A 19219-nucleotide genomic window follows, 5' to 3' on the forward strand; every position below is an offset into this window, starting at 1 on the left:
ACGGTGAGTCCAAATTTGGTAAAAATTAGTCATTATCGTGCTAAAAAATATTTTATGATAATATGATAAATAGCAGTACGTCCGCGATGGCCTTGCGGCTTAAGCATCGGCCTATAACGTCGTGGATCTCAGGTTAGAATCCTGAGTCTGTTAGTGCACATATTGTTTTTCAATATGTGCATGAGTCAGAGTTAGGGATTCCAATCCCGGGATCCCGAGCTATTTTTGATACCTATGAATCCCGGGATTGATAAACTTAATCCCGGGATTTCGGGATTGATTTTTTTATCAATTTTTATGGAACATAAAATAAAAGCGAAAATATAACAGAAAAAATACTTTTAATAAAAAATAACTACATTAGAAATAAACTGAGTTTGAATGAAGTTTGATTTATACCCATGTGTAAGTTGCCGATTCATTTTATTTTTTCACATAAATTATTAAAAATGAGAAAGATTGGAAAAAAACAATGCTTCGCAGTTTTAACAAAGTAATTCCACCATGACCTCGTACGTTTTACGGCAGTTTCATATTTGGCTGACTAATTAGATTTATGAAGCGGAAAGGCCATAAGTACATGATTATTTGGTTTACTATATTAAATCTCGCTAATCCATTCATTAAGTCTTTACTATCAGAAACAGCAATCTCATATTAAATTCACATTATTATTTATATATATATATATATATTTAATATTATTTACTCCATTAAACTTATGTATTTCCAAGATTGAACGTAGATATTATACAATATTAACAATAAATATCTTAAATAGTATAAATTATACTAGATTTATTTTTGACCGATTTTATCAATGTTGTGTGTAAATATAAAAAAATTATATTAACAATGGAAAAAATGCCAATCCCGGGACCAGTTCCGGGATCCCGGGATTGTCAAATTGTAATCCCGAAATCCCGGGATCAGAATTTTGGCTCGGGATTGGATTCCCTAGTCAGAGTATAGACTTAATAGGTTGAGCAAGTGGCTAACATCCATTTCTTGTTTAAAAAAATCTGTTGATACTATAAGATCGGGCATGGTACAAAAAATAGCAGTAACTTATTAAACTCAATTAGAAAACTAATGAAATTCTAATTTTATCACTAAAAATTCAACATGTTAAAGACACAAAAAATCACCAATATGTTTTTCCTGTAAAGTAGTCAATATTTATATACCGTAGTTTACCTCTCGCTCTCAACTTTATATTGTGATCAAAAAAAATAATGCTGATTTCTAGAACAAGAATATACAAAATATCATAATGACCTATCAATTATTTTCTATCGACAGATTATTCAGATTTGACTACCAAAAATAGTCCGAATTCTTTATATTAATATTACTGTATTTATGTATATGTGAGGGGTGATGGTTTTTTTCAAATCCTCACAAAAATTTTGTATTGTCTGTGAAGTAATTTATAAATATGAAGTGCACCAGGCGAAGCGAGAGAGTGCACAAGTGTTCGCTGCTCTGAACTTCATCCCGCTAAACTTTTTTTTGTTTTTATTTGTGTTCGCCGTTGTTTTTGCCCCCACAGATTGTTGTGTCAACCACCAAACTCCAAGATCCACCAACCTATATTGCCATTGACCCATTTATCTTATAAAATTAATAAACGTTATTTACGTCATTTAAAAAATATATATAACCACTATATTTCTTCTATAAATTAAATACGATTTACTTCTTCTTCTTTTTTCGACCATGTCCGATCCTAATAGGATCATGTGGGCCTCCACAGAGTAGAGGTTTGTATTAACACATTTTGATTTTTACGAGAAATGGATGTCAGCCACTTGCTCAACCTATTAGGTCCATACCCTGACAGACACAAATTGAAAAACAATATGTGTACTTGCCAGACCCAGGATTCGAACCTGGGACCCACGGCGTAATAGTCCAACGCTTAACCGCGCGGCCACCGTGGGTGTAAATACGATTTACACACCATTATAACTTTGTAAATTTAGAGTTTGGTAAATTAGTTTTCTTCTGTGATTCATAAAATAATTGAGGCCATTTTTTTTAAAGAAAAATGAGTGTTAGCCACTTTTTCAATACTTTATTAAGGGGGGGGGGCGTGCGCGCCGCGTATGTCAAAATGGAGGTTTTATGGTATTTTCAAAGCATGATCCTGGACATTTCTTAAACGTTGTAGATAATTTATTTATATAATTTTAAAGCCTTATTATCTTTTATATTTATTTTAAACATTTGATGACTGTATAAAGTATTTGTATTACATAAAATAGTATTCTTTTAAACCTCTCAATCTAATATTTTAGAATATAGTCATATTTCAGTACATCCACGTGTAGTGGTGTTAATATTTTTTATATATATTAATTTTTAAACGCATTTATAAAACCATTAGTAAAATTTATCTCGACAGTATTACAGTGAAATATTTATGATAAAAAAATTATATTGATAATCTCTGTGATCCCAAATTTGACAAGAATTAGGCATTTTATTATTCAGAAAATGGGCAAGATTTACACATTTTAAGATAATGCTAAAAATATAATATTTATCACATTTGAATGGTCAAAGACATAGCTTTTAATCGATATCTTTAGAATTATCTTAAAATGTGTAAATCTTGCCCATTTTTTGAATAATAAAATGCCTAATTCTTGTCAAATTTGGGATCACAGAGATTATCAATATAATTTTTCTCGTGAATATTTTACTAAAATTATCTCGTCATAAATTTTACTTATGGTTTTATAAATGCTTTTAAAAATTAATAAATATAAAAAATTTTAACACCACTGCACATCGCTGTACTGAAATATGACTATATTCTAACGCATTAGAGCGAGAGGTTTAAAAGAATACTATTTTATGTAATAAAAATACTTTATGCAGTCATCAACTGTTTAAAATAAATATAAAGGATAATAAGGCTTCAAAATTATTTAAATAGATTATCTACAACGTTTAAGGAATGTCCAGGGTTATGCTCTGAAAATAGCATAAAACCTCCATTTTGACCAACGCTGAGCATGTGGGCTGTCAATTAGGTCCTATTTTCCAGACCCAGTATTCGAATCCGGAACCCGCGACATTATAAGAGACATGGATTAAGACACTATAAAATATCATGTGAGTAAATATGAACTCGGATCATTGATGCATAATATATCAAAGGTTTAAACATGTATTAATTATACTTACATAACTTCCTTAAAAGTTATTTGCGTGTTATTCCTAACATTGGATTATTATACCCAATGTATTAATAAAGTTTTCTTATTATTCTCATAGCAGCGAATGTAGCTAGAATCAATTTGGCTGACTTGTATCCCTTCAAATGCTGAAAACACTACCCACTTCATAATAAATAAGAATATTATTCTTAGAATATTAACAATGAATAATTTGAAGGCTGTATTTACACAATGTTGAAAACAGTTAAGTACGTATTTTTTTTAATCGCATATTTAACTTTGAAATTTACTGAACACGGTTATTTTCTTAATTTATTCTTCCACATTGTATTTTTATTTAGATTTTAAAACAAGTACCATAATTACTACTCATTAGATAGATTGGAACACATTTTTTTCACGCAATTCTCAAAATTTAAGCAGTTAATATACTTCTCAAGAGGACTCCAATTTTCCGCACCCCTGCTCCTTTTGTACTGAAACCCCATTTTCCACCTCCAAACCCCACCCACTCACCCCACGACGTGGCTCGCGATCTTTGCCGTTTTCTTAGAATATTATTGCCGTAATTATTTATTGTCGTGGTGGTAATATTTCATTGGTGCCATACGACCGAGGTTGGTCTTTTAGTGTACACCTTGCCTCTCTCGTAAAGTGGGGTTCGGTAGTGATTTGTTTTGCAATTCATTTTCTAAAGAAAAAATGTATTATATTATGTGAATATACAAAACATGTATCATCAGTCTGTATTAATCAATCTACACTTTTTATGTTGATTCCGTTCATCTCGTCCTTGCGCGCTGTATTGCCACATACTTGCGCAGATTTTAACTATATCGTTGATCCAACAGCCTCTAGGTTCACATTTAGGATAACTGTCTCTACTTATTTCGGTACCACTAGACAACTAAGCTATGTGTCTTTCCTATTTATACATTACATCTATATTACGTCGCATTCATTTTTCTTCGCATAATTTAATATTATTATACATAAATAATATTATATTTCTATTAAATAATGGTTTAATTTGAATACTACGATTTTTTTCTAATATAGTATATGATAACCAATAGAAGTTTTAACATGTTGCATGCCAAATTAATATTTTGAACACATCTTAATAGGTACGTTGATGTGATACGGGGAATTGCGAGGGCGCAACAAAGTTGCAAACTGTTTCGCATGCAAAATTACATGCGTCAGTGAGACGCAGTTCATTGTTAGCTATGCAAACTTTTGGCAGACAGTGTGTGTATGCGCGTGTGCTGTGTTACGCTGCGTTACAGACAGACAGACAGACAGAAACATTTAGACAAATACATAACGTAAAAAATGACGTATTTAGTTAAATGAACTAACCATCTTCGCTCATAATAACTATAATAAATAAATGTGAGTAATAATAGTTGTCAGCTCTTGAGTTCAGCAAAGATTCTTTCTTTGTGTGACATGTATTAAAAATAGTGTGGTCGAACAGCCACCCACAGATTTATAGACTGCTACTCACATCTAATCTACTTAATGAACATATTATAATATATTGCAATTATTATTAAAATAATATTTTAAATAACGCACCTAAAGAATATTAACTAAGCAAATAATATATAGTTTCTATAAATACACATTATTGCATACACCTCTCTAATGATTACGAAATGGCACTCTCGTGATTAGTTGCGAGCTGTCTGTCAAAAGAGGCCTGGAGACGTTGTCTGTTATCCTTCGGGTGATCTCGCGGTTCCCTTTGCCGAGAGAATGGTGTGACACCAAGATCTGGAGTAACCATCTACCATTCTGTCATCGCTTGTTTTGACAACACAACAGGCCGTAGCTGTCATATATCTAACTATTCAGTGGCGTTCCAGTGGGATTGAAAATACATTTATTAAATTTTAAATACAAATGTATAATTATTGACAATTGATTTTATTATTGAATTATGGTAAAATATCTATAAAAATCTCAAAAAGTCCATTAATCCAATACTTTTTAAAAATAGACCTTCACAGTGACCAGTTGAGAAAAGTCCCATCTCCTCTATAAATAAAGGTTGACAACACAAATATAGATACCTCCAAACCAATCTGCTTCGCACCACACTCGGGTTTAATCGAGTGATCAACGGCCTTACGTTTGTATGTGAAGCATCAGTAGTTTTTTACTCCTGGGAATGTCTCAGGAGCGGATACCCAAGACTAAAGTCACCACATACTTAAGTATGCTTTGACTTAGTTTACAGAGCAGAGCATAGTGAATTACTAAAAAAATATATGGTCCAAAAGCAAAGCTAAAACAATACGGACAATATGTGAAGAGATCTTTACGTCTGCAATAAGACGCCGCAAATTTTAAATACAATAAAATTGGCCTTTGTGGCGACCAGATTGGATGGCCCGATGGGTGTAGCACCTCGTTGGACTGACTTGAGCATCTCTTCTCTTTTGGAACACATTCTCGGATATTTCCAGTGGGTGTGGTTTGCATCCTGTAGTACTCAACCATATGAACCTGTTGGTCGGGTGGCAGCAAATCTACCGTGGTCAGTCAAAAATTGACTGGAAAATGGTTAACAATCAATCCCTTCCTACAAGATCGCTGACTGGAATGACGATTTTTTTATTTTAATAAAACATACAATTTGATTCGTCGGTCATAATACTCGTCTTCTATCCAGATTTTCCTGGTATTATGTGAGTAAATAAATTATTGTGTGGGCTGATATTTTTCTTCTCAAATTACTAGTGGTAAAAAAAATCCATATATATTATATTATGTACCTCTTAATGTGGAAAACTTCAATTTAATAGTGAACAGATGTTTTTTTATAAAACACAATTTAAACCCCATTTCTGATAGTGTCTACCTACTACATTTTAGTCGACCACTTCTGACATAATATTACTAGTAGGTACGTATATACATTTTTGACACCACTACTAATACTTTTACATGATATATGGAGCCCGCCTAATCCGATTTTCCTCCAGCACTCACCACTCTACTGTAGAATTTATTTTTACCCGTAACTTACTTAACCATTATGTGTGGATATAAATTTAATATTATTTTGTATTATTCTTAATCACTTCTTATTTTGAACGCAATATTATATTATCATAAAATACAATACGATAATATTTATATTAAATATAAAATGTTGTCTAAAAGAATTATAACCAAATATTTTTAGATATGCGTGAAAAACTGTTTTAATACTTTTTTTATTTTTCAACGTACATAATGTGTATATTTTAGTTAAATAAATTGTATGTATACTTTTATGTATACCAATAAAAATATCTCATTTTAATGAAAGGTTCATCAACTATTTTTTTATTCGTTGTATTTCGTCGTAACTAGATAGAACCCGACTGCACCTAGCTCAATTATTAATACATTGGTTTTACCAGTGATGGTAGTCGTATATAATTTCAAAAACACTAAGAAACATACCTTCTAGAAAAAATCTTAAAAAATATATATGACGCCGGATAGGACTTGTAGCCATCAGATTCCGGCTAATATTCTTTACCAATTATTTAGCTGCATATGTTCTACCCAATTTCGATTATATTAACTTTTAGTCATGCAACAGAAATGCTTTACAAATTTTTGTTAATATTGGCGACTGATTTTTGTAATTTGAATTAAAATAACAATAGTTGGTAGGTACTTACATCGATTACTAGCCAGTGTCACAGGGATCTCTCTAAATTTTATCTTAATGTATTAAGCACTTGCTAAATATTTTATAAACCTACAATAAAGAATGTCAGATTCTCTAATCTTGTTAATTATTCGTTGAATAAAAGAATAGTTTTAATTAATCTTATTTTATTATATTTAACTCTACTTAACTATATTTTTTTGTAATGTTAGTATATAAATAAATGAAAACTATTCAAAAAATGTACTTAAATTAATGAACTGCTAAATTATAAAAGATAATTTTTGATAGATAACGTATTATAGTCATACAATTGAATCTTGAACATGCGCAGATGTCATATCTTCTGGTGCGCATAAATTGCATAGGATGGATTTTATTACTGTTATGCTTTCTATTCCCGACTTCATTTATATCAAGCTTATTGCATTGCTTTACCTCACTCGGCGTTGCTCCTATTTATGACTTCTTTTCTGTCAAACCCATCACAGTAATTTCGGACGTTTATATTTTTTTTTTCATTTGATTAAAGGCGATGTTAAATAAAATTGCTATCACCATGAAAAAGGGAAAAAAATATATCCATTTAGGCTGGATATTTAGGATTTTTGTGTTGAAACAATATAAGGATTTGAGATTTTTTTTCATCGTTCTATATTCTTTCTTTCTTCGTATGTTTTTCATTTTATTTTGTGGAAAACGACTTTTTAGGGAATAATGTCCTAAATTAACATTTATACCAAAATTAAGTCGGCCTTTTTCTGTTTAGTGGCTTAAACCTGATTTATTCCAGGTTTCGCTTCTACTAAAATTTCTTGAAAAAAAATACACTAATACATTATCCCGAAGCTTTTCGGTGCAAAATGTTTTACTCGGATTCTAAAAATTCTCCATTCGCTCTTGTTTTTATTTTTAAGTGTGTTCCTAATGTAAAATATCGTCCCCTTACTTTAACTAGTACTGACTTATTTACGACTGTCATTTGCATATTTTCAACCACTTGAAAAACAACACGATTTGTCACTGAGGAAAGTACTGTTTCCATAGTGGATTTATTCAAACAGTGCAAATAAAATACATTTTAAATTGAGTTGGAAGTATATTTAATTTGGGCGCGAACGCAATTAAATCACCAAAGTAAATATCAAATATAGATGACTTTGTAAAATAAATAATTTATTTTCAATTCCTTATTTACTTGATAATCTAAAGATACCAGTCCATTTAAATTTTAAACAGTATTGTAATTAATCATTTTTAACAAATTATGTAAGCATTCAACTCCGGATAAAATTTAGTATTAATTAAGCAAAATATTGAATTAACGTGACGATGAGAATCAATTTCGAAACAAAATCGAATATTTATACTAAGAATAATAATAAAAGAAATGTCTATCTTTTATTACAAAATATTTTACATCTTGATCAACGTTTTCACTATTTATTTATATATACTTTAATATAAGCACAAAATAATGTTGTTTTTAATTTCAGAAAATTTTAGAAACTAATAGACCAATTTAAATGAAACTTGTACAACTTGTTGATTTCATTGTTGTTATTTACCGATTTAGTAGGGTTCCGCCATGATAATTCATAAGTTAAGATAAAACTTCCCGAAAATAAGGCGCTTGCAAAAATTCATTACGAAGAGTTAGAGCGTTCAGATAATAGCGGTGAGGTGTGGCGCGGGTTGGGGGGTGCTCGCCTAAATCAATCCGTTGTCTCTCATTGAATCTAATCAATCTATTTTTTATTCATTATGTTTTAATTATTTTATTTTTAATATTCGTACAAATGTATTGTCACAATAATTATTTATACAAAACTCTTCATACCATTAATTTGTCTGCAATACAATATTTCATTAATAAATGATAATATGAGATTTCTTAATATATGTTAATAAATAATTATCTCATAATATATTATCTTGGTTGCTATTATCTACTTATACTATTCTGAGAAAATTTATAATAATGCTGAGTCAGGACACTCGCACATGCGAACTCTCAAAAAACATTCTCGCCGAGATTAATCAATTCCTGGGAAGAGTTTTTCCAAGATTTCTTATACAAGAATAATGATACGGTTCTATTTTATTTTCTTTTTGTTTGCAGATAGCGCGGTGCAAGTAGAAATCTGCACCCTGGAGGACTTCACGAACAGTGCCGACTATATGTCGGACAGGTGAGTAAAAAACAACTTTCATTTCGATTACGTAATTATTTTTAAATGTCCTTATAAAATGTAAACTGGTTATTTTATAAAAATACTGCCAACATCAAAAAGTCTTTGCTGTATAGTGATGTTGAACACAATATTATATTATGCTTGGAAAGTTTAAAAAAACTTATTAAATTCAAATTTAATCTTGTTATGTTAAAATAAAATATGTATTGAATATTTTTTGTGTTAGAATAAAAATATTTATACCGTATTATATATACATAAGTATGCTTCAAGGATACATTTTCACAATTCAAGATAGGCTTTATAAAATACAGTGGAGTACAATATATTTTTTACAAAAACTGACTCCATATTTACTTTTTTAAAAACTATAATCGGTTTTTTATAACCATGTACATATTGACCACCAAATAAATTATGTTGATTACAGTAATTTTTATGATGTATTTTATAAATTAATATGAATTGGAAATTATGTTCGGTTTGTAAATAATTAATCATTTTCGTGAAAGAGATTTTAATGATGTCTTTCGCCAATATTTTGACAATGCATAAGCAAGTAATAAAATTAGAAAATCTTTCATTGCTGTTATGTCTAATATTAAAAACGATTTTTTTTTTCATAAAAATTATTCTTTGTGGAGATTTTATTTAGAATTTTTCTAATTGGCATATTTTTGAGATATTTAAGCTGGTAACCTCATATTGCCTGTAGTGATCAACATCTACAAGAAAATCTCTGTAGCCGATAACATTATAGCGTCTATGCTTGGTACTAATACTAAATGTAATAAATGCCTAAACTTTACATGAAATTCCTGTAATCGATAGAATTAGGGGGAAAATAGTTAAATCGTATTTTATTATATTCGTAACTGAGAAACAAATCAATCGAATGCCGCTAGACTAGTATGCATGACAACGAAACAATGAATTCGACGAGTTTTTAAATAACGGAAGTAAGTTATTTCTACTCTCGCGTGTCTTGAAGAACTTGAAACCCTTGACTGCTTAGGCGCATTGGAATATGTATAATATTCCAGCCTTTTTATGCCAAAGTGTGCGCATCTACTGACCGATATTAAATTATAAAAAAAATAATCCCCACAAAGTTGATACATAAACTTAATAAATTGTATTTCACTCCTAACAACAAAGTGCCATGACTTCTTGACAATTATTAGATTAACTTTCAGGTTTATTTTTATTACCTCTATATAAGCATATATAATCATAATGTTCTATATTTTTGTATAAAATACTCCTTCAATTTTAACTCAAGTTAAAACTAGCCTTCTGACATTCATAAACGTCATCATATCCGACCTATTTTTTTTTTCTTTCTTATGTGTATATTTCTTAGGTTTTTTAAGTAATATTCATATTATTTATTTTATGCGTAAAATACTTTTTTCGTCACTGAGTCGTTTTTTGTACGTCACTGTGTTGAGACACTTGCAATTTCATAAATAATTCTCAACGCTTTTTTATCAAGACTAGGAGACAAATTGGCAAGCGTTGTAAATCAAACACACGAATGAATTATTGGAAAAGTAATATGCAAAAATCCACCCCACTTCTTAGGCCCCGTCCTCAGCTAGTCTGCGTCAGCAAATTTTCAACTAGGAACGCGCTGCTTTGCAAGTGTGGGGAAAATTCGTCGCGTCAGGGATGTTCATAAATATTGTATTCTACAAATAACTTCCATTTTCTGTTTGACAAAGCTTAAAAAGTAAAAAAAGGTAAGCGACTCTTTCGTTATTAGAACAACTAGTCTTGCTTTATCTCACGCAATGGGTGGGGACTATATTAGAATGAGATAGCGTGAGGAACATTGTTTTCATATTTACGTTGATACACTTCAGGTTTCATAATGGTTCCGAACCATTTTTTTATTTCTACATTATTTCGGTTATATAATACCTCTACCGAGTTTCATACTTACAAAATTAATCAAACTATGATAATAATGTATATCAGGCATGTCCAACGAGAACATTACTCAAGGATTATGGTCGATCGCACTTTTAATCGTAATACTGTAATATTATGATTATATTGACTCATTTAGTGCTAACACTGCGACTGCGCGTTTGGAGTACTTGGCCATTAGATGTAATTAACGTGTTATTTCAATGTGGTAATTAAAAGGTTATCAGTGATTGTGTTGAAATATTAGGGGAAGCATTAACCATTCCTCTTTTTATTTCTTAAATCAGCATACGCGAAAGGAGTTTTCAAATTAACCATGCATGAGAAAGCCCGCGTGACCTTATTGTATCACGTGATTCGTATTGCATCGCTCATGGCTTTCCGCATGCGTGAGAGAAACAGAAGATGTGACTCGCTACGATTTAAGTTTTTTATTTACGTAGTAGGCTCTTTATATAATAAGATAATAATTTGACGATGAGTAGGTGCAATAAGTGCCTAAAAGAATACCAAAACTAGCTATCGTATAAGTGGTGTGTTATTGTGTCATTTTTAATACGCCTCAGTCTCCTCCTCCTCCGAACACAATGTTAATTCAAATAATTGAATGCCAATTGGAGAGTGTGGGTGATCACTGTCAATTTTAATACTGGATAGTAGATCACAGCCTATTTGAAGTTTAACATGCCCCATATTTTATATATATAACATGTCCAATCTGTATGATCATTCCAGTTTAGTAACCATGTTATCCATGACTAATAAAGAATTTATTGGTATTGTGGTACAGAGTTAGATCGGTAACCGTCATTGGCCACTTGATGTTCAAAAAAACAATATATTATTATTATGAGCCTGCTAAAAATATTGAAAATAACCTTTTTATATTGAGATGGTTTCTAAATTAATGAAATTGAAGCAAAAGGGGGACCTCTGGTCTACTGGTTAAGTTAGCTAAAAATTTAACACTTCTACTATAACATTTCACAATAATTTCAGATTCATACAATTTGTTTATTAACTATGTACCTACATATGAGTACATGATAATAATTTTCATATGTTGCTAAAATAAACCTTGCATACCTACTTGAATTATAAATTTGAATTCAATTTGATATTTCATGTAGGTATCTGACATATTGTTGTATCAAAGCACGCATTTGAATATTAAATTTATACATAAACACTTATAAATAGATGCTATCTACAATACATTGACATTGATTATTTATTACCACCAGTCACCTCTAGACTGGAAAGTCAAAATATAATACTTATATCTCCAGGATTCACAGAAAAGTTGGTATAGTATTTTCCTCTGAATCGTTAAATTTCAATTCAAACTTGATACGATAGTAATATTCTACATAATATAATATGTAATTATATATTAGTATATTATATTTAATGTAGCTACATACTAGTACAATAATATGTGATATTTATGAAATCCTTGAAAGTGGAAATTTCTGGTTGATAAAGTTTTAATAAAAAACTCGCCTTTCAAATTTCAATAGGGAAGTTCAATAATAAGATGACACACGCTCGTTTCAAACGAGTCGACTTTTTCAGTGCGTTAGTGGGTGTTTTTAGTATTATATTTTTTGATACAATTGTCGGCAAAGAAAGTGCAACAACTCGTAAGAAACTGAAAAGTACATTTTACATTATTTAAGTTGCTACAAAAATTTATCTAGCGTGTTTAATTATATTTGATGTTATTGTGTTAAAATCATTTTTATGATGTTTATGTCACTCAAATCATTTATAATTTAATTTATGTAAAATAACAATATGATCATACTCGGAAATTATCGAGTGTATGTGTTACGAGGTATTGCGTGTCGATGATTGATTTTTATGTTACATAGATACATGTACGTACGTTAATAACGCACAGGCAAATATAATATTATTCGTACGTGCAGGTTCAAAGCAACGCTAATGAAAGGCATTTCGTTTTCGGGGAATATTGGGGAGAACTTGACAAAGCTTTGAAATAAAAAAAACGGATTTATTGGATTTTTCAATATATCTACATATTTTAGTAAAGTTTTTTTTAAACTATGCGTGTGAACCCGGTTTTATTAAATATGTGTGTGTGTTTTATTATTATCGTGAATGGATATTATGATTCGAATATTTATAGAATGATTCAATCAAGTTATATTTAATTTTTATATTACCTAGTCGGGTGAGTAGACCATTTGTTTTTTATTCAAATCAGTTTTGCACATTACAAAGAGGTAGTAAAACGGTGTAAGTTATATATTAATTTTTTCCCCTATTTGTAAGTACTAATATATTAAATATTTCACTAATGGTATCTTAAAATAAAAATATAATTTGAAAATCACTGGATTATCATAAATGAAGATGATTAGCCTTAATCAAAAGCACTTAAAATGTATCATTTTTTTATTATAATAAATGGTGATTAGCAATATTTATTGTGATGATAGAAGCCTTAAAAATATGACAGAATAAGGAGTATGAATGTGTATGTAAAAGCAATGGGATAGAATAATTATTTTTTTAATGATTTTTAGTTTTAATAATTATCTATGTTCGTAAATAAGGACCTATTACAAAATTTAGCTGCATGTTAAAATTTTGAATAGTATGTCAGTACTATAATACAAAAGTGGTAAACAACATTTTATAAAAAAAACAGTATTAACAATATGACAGAATCTGTTTGCAACATTTTCAACTGCGCCAGCTAGCGTCATCGCTAATGAAATAACTGAATCCAGTCTGTTGGGAGCTCACAAGGCCAGGAGGACGAGCTAATTGGCCAGCCGGTGGTCTGCAGACCGTGGAATTACTTCTGGATTGACCCTCATAAAACATTATGGCCCGCTGTCAGGACCATTCTATGGGCCCATTCGTTCTGCGTCTGACATAAATATGGCAATAAACGTTGTTTTCCGCCAGTGTTGCCAAGACTTTGTTGTTAAAAAATTATATGGATGTGACAAAGTAAAAAAAAAAGTTACAAAACTTTAACAAAAATAATAATATAAAAACAAAATAATTTAGTTAAAATATTTTTTATATCTACGCCTTAACCCTTCTAAATATTTAACCACTATAAATTTTCATGCAACAGTAGTGACAGTCTTTTCATATATTTTTTTGAAAGATAACTATTTCTATTAAAATCTTGTTATTTTTATTATGTATGACCATTTTTAAAAGTATAGTTAAAATTTTATATTCTTTATAATTATTAATATTATTTATTTCAAATAATACAAGTATTGAATCCAGATTTGAAATAAAAATGTTAACTTCATGTAAATATATGAGTTTATTCATTGCAAAGTTAGTTACAATGAATGATATTACTGTTGAACAGTTATTTTTATTAAAAAGGTTATTTCATTGATTTTTGCATCATTGTATTACGTTGTTTAGTGAAAATAAATAACACAAACTATATATTTTGACACCCACGGTGGCCACGTGGCTTAAGCGTTGGACTATCACGCCGTGGGTCTCAGGAATCCTGAGTCTGGCAAGTACACATATTGTTTTTCAATTTGTGTGTGAGTCAGGGTATGGACCTAATAGGTTGAGCAAGTGGCTGACATCCATTTCTCGTAAAAAACAAAATCTCTTAATACAAACCTCTACCCTATGGAGGCCCATATGATCCTATTAGGATCGGACATGGTCGAAAAAAAAATATATATATATTTTAACGAGACAATTGGCTTTAGAATTTTAGACATTAAAATATTCATATTTCTGCAAATAGGAAAAATTACCAGGTGACAGTGCCACCTGTCAATATATTTGGATATGGCGATAAGCTAGTACTGCACGGTACGCATCTGTCAAACTATTATGAGAGTATCCTGTCATTAGTTTTCTTTTATGACTCGACTAAAATAAACGATTTCCTTATGTGTATGTCAGTTTATTTTTCAAATTTAGAATTTGCGTTTGCTCTCTCCAACATATTTACATAAGTGTTCTCCTTCATGCATTACAGATAAATCAATATATACATGTAATAGTGATGGAATAAGATGTAGTAAATAATTTTATTTATGAAAATAAAACACAATTCATAATTATTGTGCTTAATTCACATTATGTAATAATGAACAGAATTGGTTATATCCGCTTAGAAAAAATATTTCCATCAGATTTTTACATGGTACCTACATTTTTGTTTCTAGTAAACCGTAAGACGTTCTTAAAATTAGTATTTTTGATTGGCAGTATTATAAACTTCTCAGCCATAATTAGATTTTTACAAGCACGTAAGTAAGTTAAAGCTGTTTATTTTATAACGGTAATTGAAAAACTATTTAAATATTATTAGTTACGTCTTATAGTATTAGTAATTGGGATGATTACGAGTCTTTGAATAATAAATTCATATCCATATTTATTCCACCTGCGTGCGTTCCTGCATGCAATCATTTATATTATATTATAAACCGAAGAATGATAATAATCTAAATTTATAACCATGGTACTAAAAGTATTTAGTACTATTGAGTTGGGAGTTTCTAAGGAATACAATATAACAAAGCAATGTTTATAAATAACCTTTGTCTATTTATATTATTAAAATAACACAGTTTTAGTATTAGCTATTATAACCAGGGCTTCGAACCGGAATTGAACCGATAACCGGAAAACCGTTATTTTTGTCGGAACAAAAACCGAGAACCAAACCAAAAATAAAATATCGGTTTTTTTAATTCGGTATATCGTCGCTTAACGCTTTTGCTGCTGAAGAGATAATGGGATTTTAATTGCCCCCTTTAAAATGCACGTTAATTACATCGATCGGCCGCCTGGTCATTACGCGCCGTGTGCGTCTTCCGCGTCCAAAGTATTAAGAAACAACACCGCGGAAGTCAATTAATTAAAATTTTCAGGGGAAACAAAAACATTTTTTTAACTAAACACAAAAAAAAATAAGTTAAAAGGTTTCAATTTACAATTTTTTGAGACGTTTTTTGTTTCCCCTGAAAATTTTAATTAATTGACTTCTGCGGTGTTGTTTCTTAACTCATTCGCTGCTGACTATATAATGAGATTTTAATTAGCACCTTTAAAATGCACGTTAATTAAATCGATCGGCCGCCTGGTCATTACGCGCATGTGCGTCTTCAGCGTCCAAAGTATTAAGCGACGATATGTTCCAACACGCTCTCTAATATCATATTCTCTACTTCACTTGTCGTTCTGTTGCCAAAATGTATGACTATGGCCGTACGGTGAGCATAACCTTTGGTTTCGGAGCATGGCACCGGGCTATAATACAATCACCATAGAATGCAGAAAATTATGGTGTATGCAAATAAAAACATTTAAAAATTAATCACTCGGAGCTGAACCGAAAAACTAAAACCGAACCGATATATATATCTACTGAAAAAAAATAGCGGTTCGAAGCCATGGCTGTAACTGTACAATATCCAAGAAATTATTTAACTTTTACTTAAATATTATTAACTCTTTCAATTTTGGTAGTATAATTAAATAAATACAATTTTAACATTTTCTTTCTTTCGGTATGATTTTTATATCTTTTTGGTCATTGGAAGCTATATAATATACATACATTATTGTATAATATCACCTGTTCTGTTCTTTTTCTTGGATCATATTTTTTTGTTTCTAAGGTAGAATATATTATAAATACAGACACCATGTAGCGCCTCTAAAATTCCCTATCGTCTGCCAGACACTTTACATCTTCCCGGAGTATATACCGGATTATTGCTAAAACAAAAATAAAGATTTTCATTGTCACTTATTTACAACGCATGATTTCATCCAGCTGATCTGGTAACATTATTTGGAGTTAGTATTAGCGCAAAATTGATTCGATCGACCGACGCCGTTTGAAACCGGTGTCACATCCGATAAATATGAACGTCGCAAAATAATTTTTCAAATAAACCATGTTCTTTTACAGCGCTTTGACGTTTATGAAACTTACGGCCAACGTTTTGGGGCAATTACTGGGGTGCAATAAATCTTTTCAAAAATAAAACATGTCACTACAATAAATTCGTCCCTATAACCTGGATGATTTTACTGATTCGAGTTACCCCTATAACAAAAAACAATATCAAATAGTTGAATACCTACTAAAATTGAACTAGATATTAATAAACTATTTTCTATTCAACGAATAATTGACAACTAGTTCACTTCTGGTTAAATTTATCATAATCAGATAGAACGCACGTGGCGCAATTGGTAAATCATATTAGCGTCAACCCAGTAGATATGGGTTTGAGTCCCGTTAGGCATCATATTTTTTTCAAAGATTTTTTCTAGTTGGAATGTTTTGAGATGTTTTTAAATTATGAATGTCAAACTAGATACTCGTATAAATATTTATGACAAATAACAAAAAAATACACATACCTAGTTGTATTGTGATTTTGTAAATCAGTTAACGGTTAATATTACATAACACAATATTGATTGGCCTGTGAGTAAAAATAAATATTCAAAGTAGATACCTACTACTTAATAATTATAAATATTAAAGTAAAGAACATGCCAGTAACTAATAACGGGAAATATGAAATCCATAATATAGTAATAAGTAACGATGATAAAATATCACATCCATTCTGTGGGTTTAAAATTGCAATGTTATGAGTGACATTGGAGGAAACATATAATTGAATACTTGATATTAGAGAATGATTTTAAAATTAACACATACTACACTGATGCCTTGTTTATGTTTCAGACTACCTGCTTATTTTTGTTTATTATTTAGATAACAATTTATTTTACATATGGATTATTTCTTGCATATTTAATACATAAATAATAAGTAGCCTTTTTTAGAAAGTAGGTTTTTAAAAGTAATATTATTTAAAATAAAAATTTCTAAAATGTATGTTATATTTTATACATTTTCACATCAATATACATTTTAAAATGTGTATAGTATAAATTATAATATATCATGCGAATTCATAACAAGTTTTCCAAAAATCAAACTAGAAGACATGTCGTGACCCATATTAAATGAAACTAGAGCATATTTTTTTTACGTATAACGCATTATGTAATTATCTTTTATAGTAAATATACGTAGTTTTCAAGTCACAAATAACATTAATGATAATAAATTACAGTTATTATTTACTTGGCTGTAATCAGTAGGCTACAAAAATGTTTTCCGTGAAATATCCCTACGTCGATACTTAGTTTAAATGTACAAAACATACTTCGTGCTCGCTGGGGATTGAAAACCCGGACTGGATTTTCAACCCCGGGATTAGACAAATCGCGTAAAATTTTGGAAAAAATATTTCATTTTTGGTACCAATGTAGGTATATACTTATTAGATCATATTATGATAAGTACTTATCTGTATATTATGAATACAAAAAAAAAAAAAATCAACAATTTTCATAATTAGCAATTTTTGGTGATTTCTTGACGTTCATTCTATAAATAAAATATTCTTGCAATCCCACAATCTTCTTAAAAGAATGCAATTATTAATAATTATATTTTATTTTAAATTTGTATACTATCTACCTACTTGATTTAATCACTTTAATGGTAATAACTGTCAATTCTTGACGATATTTCATTTATTAATTAAAATATAATATACAATTTTTAAGTATTTATACACAATATTTTTCGATATACCTAGGTGTTTCCAATTTTTTGTGTACAATAACGAGCCCTAAATTCTTATTTTTTTAAAATATTTATTAGCTAATAAAATAAAGTGTAGGTAAAATATAAATATAATATTATGTTACCGTTCCATATAATTGAATAACGATTAATAACATTTTTATCCACTTTCATATGAGTTGATAATTCTAATTGGTTTGAGTTTTTTACTATAAAATTTTAGTTGTTTTTCACGACCCAATTTCTCCTTTCGGCAAATTCAAGCACTATGCGCACTCGCCCATGGAAAATGCACACTAACAATTAACACGATTAATCCTCATGTATATAATAAATTAATACAATAAAATAAGGTGAAAACCTGAGTACTTATTAAGTAAACGATCAAATTTTATTAACCGGTTTTGGTGTTAATTAAAATATGCATGATAGGTAAGTTTTATACATTGTCCGTTTATTTAATTACCTAATACGTTCTATAAATACCCAATTACATTTTCTGAATTAACAAAAGGGTGACGTAATTTTTAATAAAAATCATATATCCCGTAATCCTAGGATGTTAGTATAAATTAAT

The 19219-nt window shown here is 29.9% G+C and overlaps 1 protein-coding gene across 7 annotated transcripts in view; it reads left to right on the forward strand.

Annotated features, from left to right (window-relative positions):
• Window positions 1-19219, forward strand: part of LOC147078430 (CUGBP Elav-like family member 1) — an 807474-nt gene that overhangs the window by 371831 nt on the left and 416424 nt on the right. For all 7 annotated transcript variants that reach the window (XM_085959510.1, XM_085959523.1, XM_085959480.1 and 4 more), the window contains one exon: window positions 8984-9053. In XM_085959510.1, the coding sequence (XP_085815636.1) occupies window positions 9043-9053 (11 nt within the window). In that variant the 5' untranslated portion in view covers window positions 8984-9042. The remainder of the gene's footprint in view (window positions 1-8983; window positions 9054-19219) is intronic.

Source organism: Rhyacophila brunnea, unplaced genomic scaffold (genome assembly GCF_057557595.1).
Source record: "Rhyacophila brunnea isolate RB1 unplaced genomic scaffold, BYU_Rbru_1.0 scaffold_11, whole genome shotgun sequence".
Taxonomy (NCBI): Eukaryota; Metazoa; Arthropoda; class Insecta; order Trichoptera; family Rhyacophilidae; genus Rhyacophila; species Rhyacophila brunnea.